Source organism: Dreissena polymorpha, chromosome 2 (assembly GCF_020536995.1).
Source record: "Dreissena polymorpha isolate Duluth1 chromosome 2, UMN_Dpol_1.0, whole genome shotgun sequence".
NCBI lineage: Eukaryota > Metazoa > Mollusca > Bivalvia > Myida > Dreissenidae > Dreissena > Dreissena polymorpha.
The window spans coordinates 103142612-103163432 of NC_068356.1; the positions used below are offsets into that span (position 1 = coordinate 103142612).

A 20821-nucleotide genomic window follows, 5' to 3' on the forward strand; every position below is an offset into this window, starting at 1 on the left:
AGTCAGAACCACTTCTAAACTCGGACTAAATAACATCGAGACAACTGTTTTGACTGAGTTTCATGATGATTGGACAAACAGTGCTCCGATATTTTTTGTTAAGGTATATACAGCAGCATGTTCAGTGACGAAGTACTTTAAATTTTTTTGGGTATATAATTGCAAACAAAGTTTTTATTTGGTGGGTTAAACATTCGACTTCTCCATTGTTTAAACGCTCCGACATAAGCTTGACGTTTTTTAACGTATATGACCCAGTTTCATATACAGGTAGGTTATAGATTGTGATTTTAATACAAATTCACAATATATACTTGTTGACACATCCAAAGATTATTTAATATCAACAAGTACTGTATCACCCATCATAACATTCAAGGATGAATAGTAACATTGTTATTAAAGGGGCCTTTTCACAGATTTTGGCATTTTTTAACTTATTCATTAAATGCTTTATATCGATAAATGTAAGCATTGGATCGTAACAGCTCCAGTAAAAAATCAAGAATAAAATTTAAAAAAGGAAAAGAACATTTCCCGGTCCAGGTTTCGAACCAGTGAACCCTGGAGTCCTGCCAGAGTCCTGAAGTAAAAACGCCTTAGCCTACTGAGCTATTCCGCCGAGTACACGTACTTGACGCATTTTATACCTTATATAAGCAATCTTCGTAGTTTCACAAAATTTAACGACAAAAACAGAACGCTCCAAATTATTCAATCGTTTCGCGTTGCAACGCTTTATAATTTTTAGGTTTTAAAATCGTCAAAAGATGCATATAATGGCTATATTAGACCATGGTAGATGTTCAGTATTACTGTTTCCTCACAAATATCATAACTAAAACGAAAATTTGCGAATCTGAAACAACTTTTTTCAATTTTGTCAATTTACCAAAGCGTGAAAAGATCCCTTTAAATGCATACACATTCTGCAGCATCGCCCTCACATTCAGATATAAATGGTTACACTGGTATAACATACAAAAGAAGTATATAACACAAACATTTAAAACACAAATAAACTGTAGTATTCATAATATCTGCATATAGTAAACATTATCATTGCAAACAAACTTGAACTGTTTTATTATAATCACATACACACACAAACATTATGATAAGACACAATTTTGATAAAATAAACTTATGAATAGTCCATAGTGGCACACATGTATTCAGCATTCAGAAGAAAATGTCCGCTGGCTATCTCAGCATTCTGCGTAAAATTTTCCCACTCGCTGTCTTTGGTATTTGATCTATAAACTCTACTCCTCCCCTAAGCTTCTTATATGGAGCAACATTTTCTGTAATTAAAACGGATTAATTTTGTCTTCTTCTGAGAAAACTGGGCTTAATGCATGTGCGTAAAGTGTCATCCCAGATTAGCCTGTGCAGTCTGCACAGGCTAATCAGGAATGACACTTTCCGCTTTTATGGTATTTTAGTTTCAATGAAGTCCCTCCTTACCGAAAATCAAGTTAAGACGGTAAGTGTCGTCCCTGATTAGCCTGTGCAGACTGCACAGGCTTATGTGGGACAACACTTTACGCACATGCATTATGCCCAGATTTCTCAGAACGCTACTCAATTTTTCAAGAAAGTTGGGTTTCAAGTATGGTTTTGGTTTTGACATGACATCAAACTTATGACATTGACAATGTTTCATGTCATGATAACTCTTTAAAAGGAAGAGTTTATTCATTAAGCTGATAAACTGCTTCCAACACTGCAGCTCATATAATAAACAATGTATTATTGTCAGTTGGTATCACACATATATTTGCTAGTTATGACTTTATCCATCATAATTTAAACTGCAAAAAGGTATCAGTAAATCTATGTAATTATTATGTGTACCACTATATATGCGTTGGTTAGACCACAAACAACTTTTTATTATTAGATAAATTAGAAAGCACTCCCACCATTATATTTGCATTGGTTGGATCACAAACAAGTCCATATTATCATTCATTAGAAGGTACTCCAGAATGATTATCAAATAAATATCTTACAACTCCATATTACCAAATTTATATTAATAATCTATACTAGACTACAAAACATAAAAAGCTGCTCCATGTGACCAAATTAATAGCAAACTACTCGAAGATACCAAATATTTAACAAACTAATCCATATCACCAAATGTATAACAAAAGGCTACATGTTTCAAATAGATAACAAACAAATACATATAACCAAGTAGATAACAAAGTACTCCATATTACTAAGTAGATAACAAACTACTCCATATTACTAAGTAGATAACAAATTACTCCATATACCTAAGAAGATAACAAACTACTCAGTATAATCAATAAGATAACAAGGGACAAAAACCAGGTTTTCAAAAATATTTATAATAAAAGAGTATTAATCCAAGTATGCTAATTATTTCCCTTTGCTAATGACACATTTAACAGGATTAGCAAAAGTAACCCTGACCTTGACCAACATGACCTTTGACCCCATTAAAGTGTAAATGTTAATGTGAGGTATAACCATACTAAATATTGAAGGAATTGATCCACAAATAAGGGCTCTATGAAGAAAAGTATAACAAGAGCTGTCAGAAGACTGCACACTTGACTTTTCGAGTGCTTGACAGTATAATGTAAGCCATCATGGGGAAATTGTTCATATTCAATAAGGTCAAGATAATATAGTCATATTCTAACTGGAAGAGGACCATAACATAAACATATTGATCGCTTATGTTGTTAAGAAGTAGCACATTATAGCTGATTCTGAGTTCAGGTATATTTTCCACAATCTATTGAGCAAGACATAAAACAAACAAATAAGATAATATTTCAAGTTTGATAGCAATAGCTTGGGTGGGATGGTTGGACAGTCTTTCAAAAAATAAAATAATAAAAATAAATATTTGTTGTCTTTTTTACCATGTTTAAACAAAAATCTTTTTGTGTGGAGGGGGGTTGGAGAGGGGGAATAATGTGGGGGTGTGGTCATTTATTAGATGATATTTAAAAATAAGAAAAAAAAGGAGAATTTTTTTTTTGGGGGGTGGGGAATCTGGGGTGGAGTGTGGGGATGGTTTGGGTGGAGTCCATTGTGGTATGTCAAATCAAATCTGATCCTAAATAAAGAAGTTATGGCAATTTAAGCACAATTTATTTATTTGACCTTGAGATTCAAGATCATTCAAAGGTCAAGGTCAAATTCAACTTTCCAGGTTCAGTGCCCTCATGATAGCAAGAAAGTATTTGAAGTTTTAAAGCAATAGCCTTGATACTTTAGAAGTAAAGTGCATCTAAACACAAAATTTAACAAAATATTAAAAGTTACTAAGTCAAAAAAGGTCCATAATTTGGTCAAAATGCCAACCAGAGTAATGCAACTTGTCCTGTACAGTCCGCTTATGCTGTTAGTGAGTGTTCCAAGTCTGAAAGTAATACCTATGATACTTTAGGAGTAAAATGGACCAAAACACAAAACATAATCAAATTTTAATTTTTCTAAGTATAAGAGGGGCCATAATTCTGTAAAAATACCAGTCAGAGTTACACAACTTTGCTTGCACAGTCCCCTTATGATAGTAAGTAGGTGTTGCAAGTATGAAAGCATTAGCTTTGATACTATTGGAATAAAGTGGACTTAAACACAAAACGGAACCAAATTTTCTATTTTCTAAGTATAAAAAGGGGCATAACTCTAAAAATAATGCTGACAGAGTAATGCACCTTGAACTACACAAATGTCTTGTTGCCATAAAGAAGTACTCCAAGTTTGAGTTAATTATCGTTGATAGTGTTAAAGACATTTGACTTTATGAAAAACTTTTACCAACAGCGACGGCGATGCCGGGGCGAGTATCATAGCTTTCATTTTTCTTCGAAAAGTTGAGCTAAAAATGTATAATTTTAGCCAGAGTGACCTTGAACGGAAAAAAATCACGTTCAATATGCGCCAGTGTATTGGATGATAAAAACTTTGTGAAAGTTTCATTCAAACCCATTGAGAGACAAGAGCTTTGTCACAGACGTGATGTATACCCCCACATCCTGCATCGACACAGAATATTTTGCATGTTGTCTTCACAAATTAAGAGAAGCCAATTAATGGCGATTTTTAAGAATTATTATTCCATTATCATTTATGGCCATTTTGACCTTTGAACTCTTGAATTCTTTTGCATGTCACGCCATCCAATGACTGTGAAAAAAATTAATGTACAGAGTCATTTTAATATCTCACAATGAATGACATAGTTATGGCCCCAACTAGCTCATTTATGGCCATTTTTGACCTCCAAGTGTGACTTTGGCCTTGGAGAAATTGACATAATTCTTTCACATGACACACCGTTCAATGATTCTGAACAAGCGTACCGAGTAATTAAAAAAATCTCTCAATGAACAGCATAGTTATTGCCCGGACAAGATAATTTATGGCCATTTTTTACCTTTAATACAAAGTGTGACCTTGACGTTGGAGATATCGACACAATTCTTTTGCATGACACACCGTCCAATGATTGTGAAAAAATGTGCCAAATGATTTTAAAATCTCACAATGAACAACATAGTTATGGCCCAGACAAGCTCATTTATAACCATTTTTGACCTTTGAACTCAAAGTGTGACCTTGACCTTAGAGATATATTGACTTAATTCTTTTGCATGACACAATCGCCAATGATGGTGAACAAATGCTCCAAATGATTTTAAAATCTCACAATGAACGAAATAGTTATGGCCGGACAAGCTCATTTATGGCCATTTTTTACCTTTGAACTCAATGTGTGACCTTGACCTTGGAGACAGTGTTTTTTTCATTCAAAATCGGGTCCGGTAACCGGACCCATTCCCAATGGAAAAAAGTATATATTTTTCCCAAATAGGAGCTAAAAACTCCCAATGGAACCCCCTCCTAATTTTTTTTATTTTTTATTATTTTTTTTTTAAATAAAATTTGTGTTCATCTCCCATCCATATAAGATCAACCTTAGTAAATATAATACTTGACACACTTGTATCCTCAATTTTGAAGCATTTGTGAGCAAAACAACAATAACAACACTAATTTCCCAATGTTAGTCAAAACACCGCGAATTTTCCCAATCCAAAGGGACCCGGCCCCATTCCCAAAATGGTGAAAAAAAACACTGGGAGATATAGACGTCATTCTTGCATGACACACCATCCAATGATGGTGAACAAATGTGCCTAATGATTTTAAAATCTCACAATGAATGACATAGTAATGGCCCAGACAAGAATTGTTCCTCCCGCCCACCCGCCTGCTGACATTCACCAAGTTAATAACCAGTTTTTTCCGTCAGAAAACCTGGTTAACAAACTACTCAATATTACAAAATAGATAAAAAATCAATCCATATAACCAAATAGATAACAAATTTCTCCATATAACCATATAGATAACAAACTACTCCATATTACCAGATAAATAACAAATTGAGCCAAATTACCAAATAGATTTCAAACTTCTCCATATTACCAGATAGATAACAAACTTCTCCATATTACCAGATAGATAACAAACTACTCCATATTACCAAATAGATAGCAAACTTCTCCAAATTACCAGAAAGATAACAAGTGCAGATGCCTGATAACAGCATGACTTACTTTCTACAAAGTTCAACACCTCCTCCATACTGATGTTATGTCCAGGCTTGGCCACCACGAAGGCTTTTGGCACCTCACCCACCCCCTCACCGACACTGAGGCCTATCACAGCTGCGTCCTGGATGGCTGGATGTGTGCAAAGAAGGGCCTCCAGCTCAGCTGGGGCCACCTGGGAACACATGGTCAGCATAGTCTACTATTGCAGCAGAATAAACATATGTGAAGAAAGAGAATAGGTACCAAACTCAATGTTTGATAGAAACAATCCCCCATGACAAATATTTGAACCCCCCAATAGTTGTGTTCAGCTTATTGATTTTCCAATGTTCACCTAAGTAAAAATACCTTACTTAAGGTTTATCTACACAACAAAGAGTCTTCAGCAACCTTTGATAAGAAATACGAATTGAGATTAAAACTGATAATAATTTACTGATAATTTATAATTTAATAATATAATTAAGCTGTCCTCTATGAAAATGGGGTTTAATGCTTGTGGGTGAAGTGTCATCCCAGATTAGCCTGTGCAGTCTGCACAGGCTAATCAGGTACCACACTTTCCACCTAATCTGGAATTTTTGCTAAGAATTCACTCTCTGTAAACAAAAAATATCCTAAAAGCGGAAAGTGCCGTCCCTGATTAGCCTTTGTGGACTGCACAGGCTTATCTTGGATGACACTTGATGCAAATGCATTAAATCCCCTTTTCACAGAGCACGTCCCAACTATGTTTTTATTTATTAGTAAGCCAAACATTAACCAGGTAAATTTCTATTCTAATGAAATTGATGTAATTGGTCTTGATTTATATACACCAAGCACCAAGGAACGTGCATCCTTTCATTTTATAAATACACAAGTCATAATAAAAAGTAAGCAATACAAACACAAATCTCAGCTCTGTTACCTGGTAACCTTTGTACTTGATTAGTTCTTTTAGTCTGTCAGAAATTGTGAAGTACCCATCTGCGTCCACATGTCCAATGTCCCCTGTGTTAAATAAAATGATAAATAAACTTATTATTAGCACTGAAATAAATACAACTGACAATTTTCGAATCTCATTACTTGTATACAAGTACTGAACAGAATATATATTACCGGGTATAACCTTTGTCTGATTTGTGATTTCTACATAATATTGAGAACCTTGCATGGGGATAGGGATATCCTTGCATGGGGATAGGGATATCCTTGCATGGGGATAGGGATATCCTTGCATTGGGATAGGGATATACATATTGAGAACCTTGCATGGGGGTAGGGATATACTTTGGTCTCAAGAGTGTTCTTAAGCTTGATCTTTAGTTTAACCTGGTGGGGAATGCTTTGAACACATGTGAATCAGTTTTAAACTCATTGAAGATAACCATTGGGACAAAACTTCTTACCGAATTTCATAAAGATTGGAAAATGTGGTCAATATAATTTTTTTCTATAAATTTACCTGCTGGCCTAAATTGCTTTAGAACTCACAAGACCCAGTTTTGAACTTGGCTATGGTTTCATTTGAACAAATATTCTGAAATAGTGCAATAAAGGTTGGGCAATAAATGTAGCCTCTAGAGTGCTAACAAGCTTTTTGCTTAATATGACCAAGCGACCCAGTTTTAAACCTCAAAATTGTATGCCAGCAAGTTTTGAGCTCAGCTGACATATCATTGGGACAAAAGGTCTGACCAAGTTTCATCATGAATATTGGCCAATAAATGAGGCCACTAGATTTTTCAGCAGGTTCTGTGAAAAAGTTTTTTATGCAAGTGCGTAAAGTGTAATCCCAGATTAGCCTGTGCAGTCTGCACAGGCTCATCAGGGACGACAATTTCTGCCAAAACTGGATTTTTGTAAAGAAGAGACTTTCTGTAAACAAAAAATACCATCAAAGCGGAAAGTGTCGTCCCTAATTAAATTGTGCAGACTGCACAGGCTAATCTGGGACGACACTTTACACACATGCATTAAACCCCCTTTTCACAGAGCACAGCCCAAATGCAAAAAACTGCTTCAGAAGTATTGATTCTTAAGGCTCGTCGCACTATTAAGCGACAGAAAATTTGCTTATTTTCCACTCACGTACCCATTTATACAACTCGGTAGAGAAGAACAAGAATGAGATTTTTTGCTCAGAAAAAATTCAATTAACATAGGCTGCTTTTAATGTTTTAATGCATAACACTTCCAATTTTGTAATAGCCCAATTAAAATAAATTTAAGACAATTGTAAAAATGCTATATGACCTGTGTACAGCCAACCGTCTCTGACAGTTTTGTCTGTGGCCTCCTTGTTCTTCAGGTATCCCATCATGATTTGCGGCCCCTTGATCAGGATCTCACCAGTCTCCCCGACAGGAAGATTGGCTCCTGAGATCGGGTCCATCACCTGAATCACAGCCGAAAGATGAGCACCATTCATTTAAATACTTTCTGCGATCTGAAAAAACTGGGCTCAATGCATGTGTGTAAAGTGTCATCCCAGATTAATCAGGGAAGACATTTTCCGCCTAAATTGGATTTTTGCTAAGAAGAGACTTCATTAAAACAAAAAATGTAATAAAAGCGGAAGGTGTCGTCCCTGATTAGCGTGTGCGGACTGCACAGGCTAATCTGGGACAACACTTTACGCACATGTACATTGTATTATGCCCAGTTTTCTTTGAACACGACTCAAATAAGAGTAAATGCTGCCAGTTCTGAAAAATGACAACAGAAAAGCAAAGCCATACTGAGCCATACTGAGTACATGTCAAGTCATATACTAGTATGTTGTGTCGATAATATTTTTTTTTTTTTTTAGTTTTGCATCATTTTCATATCCCTGAGCTTACAAGAAGACTTTTTTGCACATCAGAACGCCGTCAATGCCATTCACATATAATTGTTCACGAATGTCAATTCAAATATTCATACTGAATTATAAAATTAAAACACACATGCAGATTATATACATGGTAAAATATTTCCTGACATGTAAACATTAACCTGACATCCAGCATTCGGAGTTAGGTAATTATCATTTTGACTAAACTCACCACTTGCTAACAAGCTAAATATTGCAAATACTAGAAAAGTGTAAAAGAAACTGATGGGACACAGATACCATTCACTATCAAAATTATTTCCATGACATCCATCTACACATTCAGCTGAGCAAAATAGAACAAGCACTTACACAATAGGACAAGCACTTACACAATAGGACAAGCACTTACAAAATAGGACAAGCACTTACAAAATAGGACAAGCACTTACAAAGGTTGAACGCAAACAATTTCAGAAATACATTTTTTACAGCATAGAACAGACAGTGGGCCACAATGCTGCCGAAATTGTCACAGGCCTAATTTATTTTCTTTACAAATTAATGTAATTCAACTGTGATAGTTTAGGCAGCACTCAGAAGTTAAGAAGTGATGTAAGCACAAACTGTTGGAACTATATATTACATAGTGGAAAAACAGAAAATATGCTATAATTCTTTTTAACAAAATCTCAAAAATCCTTTGTTTACAATCATCTTCACATTTAGGTCACTGACCCATGAAAGTTTGAACAGGATTAAAGAGAAGTTCAAAACACAAGTTTTGGGCTATTATTAAAGACAGACAAAAAGGTGCAATGCTTTATGTCTCCCATAGATAGTGAATAATGTATCTAGTGAATTCCCATACCATTGCCCTTGTGTTGGGTATCAGTCGCCCTATGGTACCCTGACGATGTGGCTTTTCATCATAATGGGTTATTGGACTGCTCTCAGTAAGTCCATAAGCTGTTGAGCAAACAAACACAACAGCAGTTGTTATGCTTGTTCCATTTAACACTTTGCATGCTGGGAAATTTGTCGTCTGCTAAAATGTTGTCTGCTGAATTTCTAAATGGCGTCTCATTAGGATCCAAACTGTTTGCTATTCTGATAGTGTTCTTTGAAAAAAATCGAAGAAAATGCTAATTTTAGAAATTCAGCAGACTACATTTTAGCAGACAACAAATTTCCCAGCATGCAAATGGTTAACTGTCCAACTTGCTCTAGCAAGTCATCACAGGAGAAGTTGAGTTCAAAAGAAGGCAAAGTCAGCACCCAGAATGTTTATGTTAGTATTTATATGTGTCACGTTCTGAGAAAACTGGGCATAATGCATGTGTGTAAAGTGTCGTCCCAGATTAGCCTGTGCAGTCCGCACAGGCTAATCTGGGATGACACTTTATGCACATGCATTAAGACCAGTTTTCTCAGAACGCGACTCATATAGTCAAAGCTAGCATATAATAATCTGCCAGCATCAATATTCTCGTGCAATATGTCACACATAAAGTACTTTCATTTTCTGCATTGTTCAAAGAGTCGTTCCCCCCCCCCCCCCCCCCCACAAATCTTAAGATATAAACTTAGTAACTATCAAGTTACAAACCAACTGACATTTGGAGAAACAACAGCATTGGGAACTTTATTTATTCTTGTGACTTAAGGATAACTATGGGTTAGTGAATATTGGTCCTGGTTACATATCTACCAGCTCAAAGATTATTTGGGCATGATATTAAACTTATGATTATGTGTACATGTATATACTTTGAAAAGTAGTATGGTCAGTGACCAAGACAGTACAGTGAAAATACAATGAAATGCAACAGACAAACAAATATATGACAGATGAATCTATCCTTGTGCATAACATGACTGTGATTGTCAGATATATAAATTCTAGAAAATCACTAACTTTATCAAAAATATAAAAAAAGCTATTCATATTTAAATTAAAATTGAACACAATTCAACATGTGTGTACAGCATCATTAAGTCCTTCAAAACAGAAGTTTTTATTATTCCTTAATGGAATCAAACATGATAAAGTGTGGTTCATGTTAACTATCCTAGGGTAAACAACTACTAGCTGACTACCTTGTAGAACAGGGACCCCTAACGCCTTTTCAAGGTCACTGGAGACACCAGCTCCCAAAGGTGCACCACCACTGACAAACTGTCGTATGGAGGTCAAGTTGAACCTTCCAAGGTCACGTGACTTGGCCAGAAAGAGAACCAGTGGTGGAACTAGGTGGCAGTATGTAACCTGTAATATCAAACTGGCTTGATAAAATGTAGATCTTGTGTCCTAAGAGTCACTAAACAAAAGGGCCAAGATGTCAATGTGTTTATAACCTGTGTTCAAGCTACCATAATGACAAATCCGAATTTCATAGCTGGTAAATTTGTGTTTAAAGTTCTGTGCCAAACGCAAATAATAACGAAGGACGTGAACAAAGTTAATTAAATGAACAGGTTGTAAAATTCTGAGAAAACTGTAAACATTGTGCAAAGAATTGTAAAAAACACAATTAAAATAATCGTAAATTTTATTAAGGATGAGAGAATAGTTACTTGACACCTGTTCATTGTAGGATCTGACCAGTGTTTTTTTATGCATTTTTTAAAATTTTTCTTTGTAAGAAAAAAAGCCCCAAAGGCATGATTTTTAATTATCAGAACGGTTTGGTCGAAGGGCCATCCAATAATAAGTTGTGCAAATTATTTACAAGACAGAGAAGTGTTCTATGTTTTAGTGTCTCCATGTTTATTTGTGAAAGCTAAAATTAAAAAAAGTATTTAAAAATCTGTCAAATATTTGAACCAAAAGAAATGAGCATGCCAATAAATTATAATGCTGAAGGCACTAATGTTAAAACTAACATAGAATTTTTTTATACATAAAGCACTTATTAACATCTAACAACTGTATTATATGCAGGTACAGATATAAAACCTTATTTAAGCGTACAAAACATGCATTTGCAGAGCTTAAAATGCAAAAAGGGACGGCACTTTCCACTTGTATGTTTTTTTAGTTTCTAGGAAGTCCCTCCTTACCGCTAGTCAAGTTAAGGCGGAAAGTGTTGTCCCTGATTAGCCTGTGTGGACTGCACAGGCTAATCTGGGACGACACTTTACGCACATGCATTAAGCCCAGTTTTCTCAGAACAAGGCTCATTTAAACAAGCTGCTTCATGCCTATGTTTCACCTTAATTACCCCTTTAACTGTAATTTTATGCATTTGTAGTCCCTTAGAAAGATAAATTGAACTTAAGAACTTTCTGACTAGATTAAAGTTTAAAATTTTCAAACCTTAAGATACTGCTGAGCATCAAACAGCATACAACCTAAACAGACTGCGCGTTACTTGCAGAATGTTCTGGTTATATGCTGGTTGCAAAAGCCATTTTCACTTTGCTTCTTATGGGTGAAATGGTTAACCCTTTAGTGTGACCTTGACATTTGCCTTAAGAGATGCACACCATCTCCACATGGTAAACAAGTTACTTTTAATATTGCATGATGAATGCTTAAGGTACAGTCCAGACAAACTGCAAAAAGCTAAAATCTGTACTTTATGTTATAGTTTTGACATTACTTTTGACCTGTAACTTCAAGCTTGGGGGACAGTTGTTTTTCGAAGACTTACACCTCAAAATGCTGAAGATTTCTGCTTAATTATTTCAAAATGTCATGGTTAGTAAGTTAGTTACAGTCTGAAAAAGGTGTGCTATGGTCAACTTTAACATTTAAGCCAACCCATGACCTTTTAGGAGGAGTGACAGTTGTTACATGAAGTCTAAACATGTTGATCATGTGAGGTACATCATTATATAATGATGAACTTACAGTTTGGACAAGCTGTTTGATGGACACATTTTTCAACCAAAATGTATGTGTGACCTTGACTTTAAAGGAAGGTAAACGTGACAAATTGTCTTCGTTAGATGGACATGTGTTGTAAGTTATTTTACATGCACCAATTTTTGACCATTGTGACTGCCACATCAAGACTTTCGCAAGCCAGCAAACTTTCCCCAAACAAGGTGGACACAAAGGCTGCACCCAAACAGAATTATATTCTATATTTATAGAATACAAACTTGCTTATTTGATAACAAGTAGATTACGGTATAACATCAAGCTTCTAAAGTAAATGAATAAATGAATTCATTGGTATGGCATTCTCCAGAGTTTCTTCAGGTAAAAAAAACATCATAAAACCAACTATATTTTATTAATAAAGGAATTTTATACACCTTTTGGTTAATCTTTCAAAAGTAGCAACTTAACTGTCTGGTAAGGCTATATAGAATTTTTAGATTCAAGCGGTGACCTCCAAATATCTTTTGAATATTTACATCTAACACTTTGTTTCTAGATATGTTCAAAACTGACTTTTTTTATGTATGTTTTATTTTTATGATGCATGGAAATTACATGTTATGAAAAATATATATACCTTGTGTTCCTCAATGGACTTGAGAAATGTTTCTGGTTCAAACTTGGGATGAATAATGAGCTTTGTCCCCTGAGTAAGGGGAGAAAACTGCAGTACCGTGAGGCCATAAATGTGATAGAAGGGAAGTAACCCCATTAGAATATCCTCCCCTGTGTGAAACTTCATCTGACCACTGTAAAAGTAACAAAGTGTATGCTGCACTCTTCATTTGCATAAAAACATCTCAACGAAAAGGATAATAGGAATAAATAAACATGTATATATTTATGGGAACTATCGGTAACTGAAAAGCAAAATGAAAGTTATTTTTCATTATGAATAGCAATAACGAAAATGCTTGTTTCATGTACATGTATATCAGACAAGTTTAATGTTATTGATTGTTCAATTATGGAAACTAATTAATTCATATCCAACACAAATTGCTGTCACAGCATTGTATCACATACCCTTTTTAAAGCCCCTTCAAAACATCATGATTTATGTGACTTTAATATGTGTTCATTTCATGTGAAGACCCAACAACAAATTTATGCAACTGACCTAATCCAATATCAATATAGATACTTCATTACTTAAAGCGCATTTTACTCTGTTCTTAGTTGTCACTTGACATTTACTGCAGAACATTACTGCAGTCAAGCTGTATCAGTACAGTTAACGTTGTTACGTTGGATTACTAAGGATTACCCGCAGCACTAATTCCATCACGCTCATCATGTGGGACTGTGTATTGTGTTTTTCAAGGTTGTTGTATTTTCATCACAACTGACGACATGTGATCGACATCTGATTGAAAGTGTTTCTGTGCTTTTATATATATTTTTTAATATAAACACAATTATTATGAGGTTGTAGCGTCATATTAATGGACAAATTAATTGGCACGTGATATAGGGATAAATGGATCTAGAGGCAGGCATAAGACTCTGGTTGATGATCTTTCACCATTTTTCTCAGATGTGTTAAAAACACTAGATTCATTTGCCCATATGATTGATATTTGTGGATAAGATTATACCCTACCACATGGCCTGTTGGAGGTTGTTCACCATGTTGAAATGAGACAGCATCACGCCCTTAGGTAGCCCAGTGGTGCCACTGCTGTAGGGAAGGGTGAGTATCGTCCCCCTGGTGTCGATGTCTGTGTTCTCAGGAAACATCTGCCCATCATCATCAAGAAGACTCGAAAATGGTCGACATTTGTCTGCTTCACCGTCGATGACAATTATATGCTGAATTAAATGAAAAGATGATTTTTGCTTTTACTGTTTAGTGACATATTTGTGCATAACTTCTACACTTATTGATAATTATAGCAAATACGTAAATTGTGTCATAAAATAATAAAAACACTGAATATGAAAAGATCGGCATGTGCGAAGGACTAAACAAGAGCACTGCATAACGGGTGCCTTGCTCGGCTGCGGGTGCAGTTTTGAATGAAAGCTTGTCAGAATTTATTTATATATTTTTATTTTTTTTAGAGGTCACAGTGACCTTGACCTTTGACCTAGTGATCCAAAAATGGGTGTGGCATGAAGAACTCATCAAGGTGCAGCTACATATGAAGTTTCAAAGTTGTAGGTTAAAGCACTTTGATTTAAGAGCCAATGTTCAAAACCTTGACAAAATGTTAAGGTTTTAGCACGATGGGGACAACAAGCTGGCTATGACAATACCCCGGGTTTTCTCAAAACAGCCGAGCTAATAAATCTGTAAAACAATACGTAAATAATGTTTGCCTTGAGAACAGGAGATCAAAGCATGGAACACCACTCTGAAAGCGTTCTCCAATGACACCAAGTACTAGTTCTTCTCAGGAAAGAAACAAAAAAGAACATCTAAGGGCCAAAGAATTTTTCTGAAATTGAGCAAAAATAAACAAGAGATGTGTTCGTAAGAAACAAAATGCCCCCTATTGCGCCGCTTTGAAATAAAATTTCAATATATCATTTGGCAGGTTTATAAATTATCTCACTTTTAAAGCTTATTACTTCCCTTGAATTGTATTTTTTTACTTTTGACCTTGAAGGATGACCATGACCTTTCACCCAAAATGTGCAGCTTCATGAGATACCCATGCATGCCAAATATCAAGTTGCTATCTTTAATATTCAAAAAGTTATGACCAAAATTTAACTAAGGTTAAAGCTTTGGTTAAAGCTTTGGGACACACACATACAATACATGACAGACAGACAGGCCCAAAACAATATGCCCCCGATCTTTCCATCCGGGGGCAAAAAAAAAGACTTGTATAAAACTAACAAGTGTTCCGCGGTCGAAGGCATATGCCCCTCCCCATAAAACAACAACAGGGCCTTGAACTAGTGACCCCTATTTCAATAGGGGTCATCTACTGTCCAAGGCCAATGCGCATGTGAAGTATCAAGCCAATCGGTCAATTCGTTGATGAGTTATTGATTGAAAACAATTTTAACACTTATTGTGACAGTGACCTTTGACCTAGTGACCACAATTTTGAAAGCGGTCATCTACTGTCCAAGGCCAATGCGCATGGGAAGTATCAAGCCAATCAGTCGATTTGTTGACAAGTTATTTATCAGAAACGCTTTTCCCACTTATAGTGCCAGTGACCATGACCTATGACCTAATGACCCCAATTTTAATAGGGGTCATCTTCTGTCTAAGGCCGATGCCCATTTGAAGTATCAAGCCAATTGGTCAATTGGTTGATGAGTGATTTATTGGAAACGATTTTCACACTTAGAGTAATAGAGACCTTCACCTTTAACCTAGTGCTCCCAATTTCAATAGGAGTTATCTACTATCCAAGGCCAATGCACATGTGAGGTATCAAGCCAAACGATTTTCCCACTTAGTATGATAGTGACCTTGACCTTTGACCTAGTGACCCCAATATTTATAGGGGCAATCTACTGTCCAAGGCCAATGCACATGTGAAGTATCAAGCCAATCGGTCAATTCTTTGACTAGTTATTGATCAGAACCGATTTTCACATCTAGTGTGCTAGTGACCTTGACCTTTGACCTAGTGACCCCAATTTCAATAGGGGTCATCTACTGTCTAAGGCCAATGCACATGTGAAGTATCAAGCCAATCGGTCAATTGGTTGACGAGTTAGAAAAGATTTTCACACTTAGTGTGATAGTGACCTTGACCTTTGACCTATTGACCTCAATTTCAAAAGGGTCATCTACTGTCCAAGGCCAATGCGCAAGTGGAGTATCAAGCTGATCAGTCATTTGTTTGATGAGTTATTGATCAGAAACCATTTTCACACGTAGTGTGATAGTGACCTTGACCTTTGACCTTGTGATCCCAATTTAAATAGGGGTCATCTATTGACCAAGGCCAATACACATGTGAAGTATCAAGCCAATCAGAAAATTCATTGACGAGTTATTGATCAGAAACCACTTAATTATATAGTGACCTTGACTTTTGACCTAGTGACCTCAATTTTGATAGGGGTCATCTATTGTCCAAGGCCAGTGCACATTTTAAGTATCAAGCCAATCAGTCAAGTTGTTGACAAGTTATTGATCTGAAACGATTTTCACACTTAGTTTGTTAGTTACCTTGACCTTTGACCTAGTGATCTCAATTTCAATAGGGGTCATCTTCTCCCAAGGTTAATGCACATGTGAAGTATCAAGCCAATCGGTCAATTTGTTGACGAGTTATTGATTGAAAACAATTTTCACTTAGTTTGATAGTGACCTTGACCTTTGACCTAGTGACCCCAATTTCAATAGGGGTCATCTACCGTCCAAGGTCAATGCACATGTGAAGTATCAAGCCAATCGGTCAATTCTTTGACGAGTTATTGATCAGAACCAATTTTCACACTTAATGTGATAGTGACCTTGACCTTTGACCTAGTGACCCCAATTGCAATAGGGGTCATCTACTGTCTTAAAAGGCAAATGCTTGTGTGAAGTATAAAGCCAATCGGTCAATACGTTGATGAATCATTGATCGGAAACAAACTGGTCTATCGACATTCAGATTGGTCTCCCGACAGACAGACTAACTGACATCCAGCAAACAATATACCCCTTCTTCTTCAAAGAGGGGCATAAAAAACAGTCAAAAAAAAAAAACTCCAGCAAGGCTTAATTTGTAATTTTCCACATTAGACAACTACTTACAAATCATTCCTGATTTCACTGATGTCATTAGTGTTGCTGATGCCATTTATTGAAATAAACATTATGTACAGTTAGTAAGTATATATTAAACATATGAAAGATTTGAGTACCAGTATCATTTGATATGCCCTTACACATTGCAACATGAGTTCACTTACTTTAACTCTTTCTGCAGCCTCCTGATTCCCACTGAGTGCTTCCTTGACCGTGGGTAACATTGCCTTGAGGGTGAACACAGCCCTGGCCTCACTGTGAGCAAGCTGTCGGGCCAGCTCACCTTCATAGGAAACACAGGATGTTTATTTGAACCCATTTATGCCTAGTGGACTCTCCCATCCTTCTAAATTGGATCAATTTATTTCCAAAATTAGGGGTGTCTAGTATATTTATTTCTATATTTAGAATAATCCTTACAGAAATTCCTTTAAGCAAACAGCGCAGACCCTGATGAGATGCCGCATCATGCGACGTCTCATCTGGGTCTACGCTGTTTGCCAAGGCCTTTTTTTTATAGACGCTAGGCATAAATGGGTTAAATACATTGCATTTCTTACAAACAATTCACTTTAAACAAATAACAATCATAGTCTGCATTTATAAAATAACAACCTTTACAACACTTATTCCTTTTATCCTATGTATCTGCAACCATTTGTTCAAGGTTATGCATTTGCAGCATAATTCACCTTAACAGTTGCAGTCAATAATTTTACCAAATTTCTGCTAAACAAAATTGATATTCATTAAAAAAAATAATTTGCAAAACACATTTGAAAACAAATTAAAATATTTCTGTAAATAAATGTATGCAAATTTCTTATGAAATACCTTCATGCAAGACAAAGTTATGAGCTGGACACACACATTTGTAAAGGGTAAACACTATATGCTCATCTTATTACTGTCCTGCCATTCAAAAGCATCAGTAATTGCTGGGGTATAAAACAAGCATCAGCAACGCTTATACAAATACTTCTTCAGAGAGCTATACCTGGCGTGTACACGGGATTAGCAGTGCTGACCGCTATACCTGCCACCCCACAGGCCAGGAATAGTATGGGGTACTCTGGGCAGTTGCTGGCAAAGATGAGCACAACATCCCCTTTTTGTAGGCCCATTCTGGACAGAGCACTTGCAACTTTCACTGCACAGTCCTTCACCTTTGACCCTGTGTAATGACGACCTGTTGGGTAGTCAACCTACACAAAGATTAATCAAAATTAATTATGGTGAATAATAACGAATACATTATGCAACATTATGACACTAATTTTTATGCCATCTTAATTGTGTATTTTGTGTGACATGAAATTTAAATATACTTTAATCAGAATTTAATATTAAGATAATTTTAAAACCATTTAATTTACATTATAACACTATATATTTTTTTAATACACTGGAAGTACAAAAGTAATTAAAGAATTTCACTATATTGGTATTAATATACAAAAGAAATAAGTCTTTAATACAAAGAAATTACAAAAAAATATTACTACAAAAAGTACAAACCAGTAACTCCAGTTTGCTAAATTTGCCAAGGTAAGAAAACATGAATTCACCAAATGACTGGTTTATTTCTGGCACATCTTTGTAAGGGCTCCTGATCATTGTTTCACCATTGTTTTCCACAACAACATCCCATTTGCGGTTGTCTGTCCAAATTGTCCTGAATGCCTGATGCAGAAAACCACGGCCTTTAGCCATCAAGAATGTTCTTTCAAGTATATTAGTAAGTATTTTTTTGTTCAAGCTCTTCCATCTTGATTGACATCCTACCAGGCTCTTGGTGATTCTCAAATGCCTGACCATTTTCAGCCTGTAAATATAGAACATAATGTTCTGGTATAAAATTAAGTACAAACCCTTGGGTAGGGATGGGGTGTTCATTTCTGCGTTTCCAAATTTAACACCTGTCTTCTTTCGACGACAGATGAAGCATGAATATTTCATGCAAACTTATACTGGTGAAAAATAATATTCTACCTTATCCTTAAGAATAATATGGCAAAATATTTGCCAGCTTTGACTTCAACATGGCCTTAAAACTTTTTAATATGACCCAATTTTAAACTCATACTAGCTGTTATTGAATGGTTTGAGCTTTTATGAGTACATACTTAGTTGGAAGTTGGATTATTGCAACTAGAACTCAACTAGATATCATGGGGACAACTTTTTGGACAGGTTTCATAATTATTGGGCTCCAAATGTGTCAGTGTTCACAAGCCTTCACAATAGATTCAGGTTTGGCAAGACCTGATGAGTTTTTGGACGCATGTGAACAAATTTGAACCTGGCCTTAATATATTATCAAGATAAACATTCTTACCAAGTTTCTTCAAGTTTAAGTCATAAATGTGGCCTCTATATTTTGGTAACATAGTTTTAGTAAGATTTGACCATGTGATCTTGTCACTGGTCCACATGATCCAGATTTGACATAGACATAGTAAAGATATGTATATATATACCTGTGTGCTCTATTAAAATGTACTACACACAAAACTAGTAGCAATTATCCAACTCCCAGCTTTTGACCCTCTGGTTCGCTATGTATGTACTCATAAAAGCTCAAAGCATTAATTAAAAATACACAATTAACCAGCGTTCCTTTTTACCAGATCCTAGTTAGGAAGGAATTATTCACATTTGCTGTCTTCAGCAATGTATTTATGAACTCCTGAGACAAGTTTACATGCAATATCAAACAATGTGAACAGTTCAGAAGTTCATAACTTAAGCAGGATAACTGTGTTTTGAATTCAGAGATCCATAAATGTATACAAATGTTATAAAAAGAACACTATTTGCAATAAATGGACATGGATGGCCTTCCATATGTTTACACACAACCTGCATTTATTTTTACAGAATAACGTAGAATTTAAGGTATGATGTTTTGCGGTTTTCATGTTACCTCATAAGTTTACCATAAACACATGCATGATTTAAAATGATGAAGCATGTAAATATGAAATAAGCATATGATTTAATTATTCGACGTCCTATATTTTGACCTTTATTGCAGGGAACCACACATCATTCACATGTTTCAAAATATAATAATTCCAATCCAATGTAATGTCAAACCTTTAAGATAATTGTAACTTCCGTCGCACAAGTTTCCGATCTTTAACACACAAACGTGATTTATTAATAACATTCGATATAATAATAGCATAACTCTAACTTCAAAGATGTCTGCAAGTAAAATCAAGACGAGTTTTAGAGAGTATACGAGTCTCCCTCAATTATTTAGTATATTGTAACCGGAGTAATTTCCCGGTGCGAGGAAAATAATACTTTTGTAAAAACAAGGTTGTATTTACGAAGCTAACATCCATGGAACGGAAACTGAAATTGCTTTACTACAACAACGAGCAGAGGAACGTCGCCCAACTGTGATTAACATGTAACTAAGCATTTAAATTTATCTATTTTAGCTATAACTATTCGTTGTTTTATAAAAAAACCGGCATACCATATCATAGGCGCGTTTGATATTGTTTGACAATTGTGTGACATCATGTTATAACTTAAAGATAACTTTAAGTTTAACTTAAGGTGCCTTTCCACAGATTTTGGCATGTATTGAAGCTTGTCATTTAATGCTTTAAATTGATAAATTTTAACATTGGACCTAAAAACTCTCTAGTAAAAACAACAACAAGAATACGATTAAAAAAAGAAGAAAAAGAGGTAACAGTAATATTGAATATTTACCATGCTCTAAAATATCCATTATATGCATCTCTTGATGATTGAAAAACTTGAAACACGAAAGATTTGATAATTTG

At 35.4% G+C, this 20821-nt stretch overlaps 2 protein-coding genes across 5 annotated transcripts in view; one reads left to right on the forward strand and one right to left on the reverse strand.

Annotated features, from left to right (window-relative positions):
* Positions 1-225: 225 nt before the first annotated feature.
* LOC127868322 (uncharacterized) lies at positions 226-20294 on the reverse strand. 4 transcript variants are annotated; one of them, XM_052409972.1, is made up of 12 exons: positions 20115-20294; positions 18534-18840; positions 18013-18220; positions 17180-17298; positions 13908-14116; positions 12882-13053; positions 10513-10681; positions 9284-9381; positions 7854-7995; positions 6523-6605; positions 5616-5784; positions 226-1304 (listed from the first exon to the last, which is right to left on the reverse strand). In XM_052409972.1, the coding sequence occupies exons 2-12, from the start codon at positions 18831-18833 to the stop codon at positions 1204-1206; spliced, it is 1770 nt and encodes a 589-aa protein (XP_052265932.1). In that variant the 5' UTR covers positions 18834-18840; positions 20115-20294; the 3' UTR covers positions 226-1203. The 4 variants fall into 4 exon arrangements, with proteins under 4 accessions (XP_052265932.1, XP_052265934.1, XP_052265931.1 ...); XM_052409974.1 differs by having other exon boundaries at positions 20215-20288; XM_052409971.1 differs by lacking the exon at positions 20115-20294 and adding an exon at positions 19942-20070.
* LOC127868320 (deubiquitinating protein VCPIP1-like) overlaps positions 20279-20821 on the forward strand; it is a 42430-nt gene continuing 41887 nt past the window's right edge. Inside the window, 1 exon segment of the mRNA XM_052409969.1 lies at positions 20279-20436. The gene's annotated coding sequence lies outside the window, so the exon portion shown is untranslated.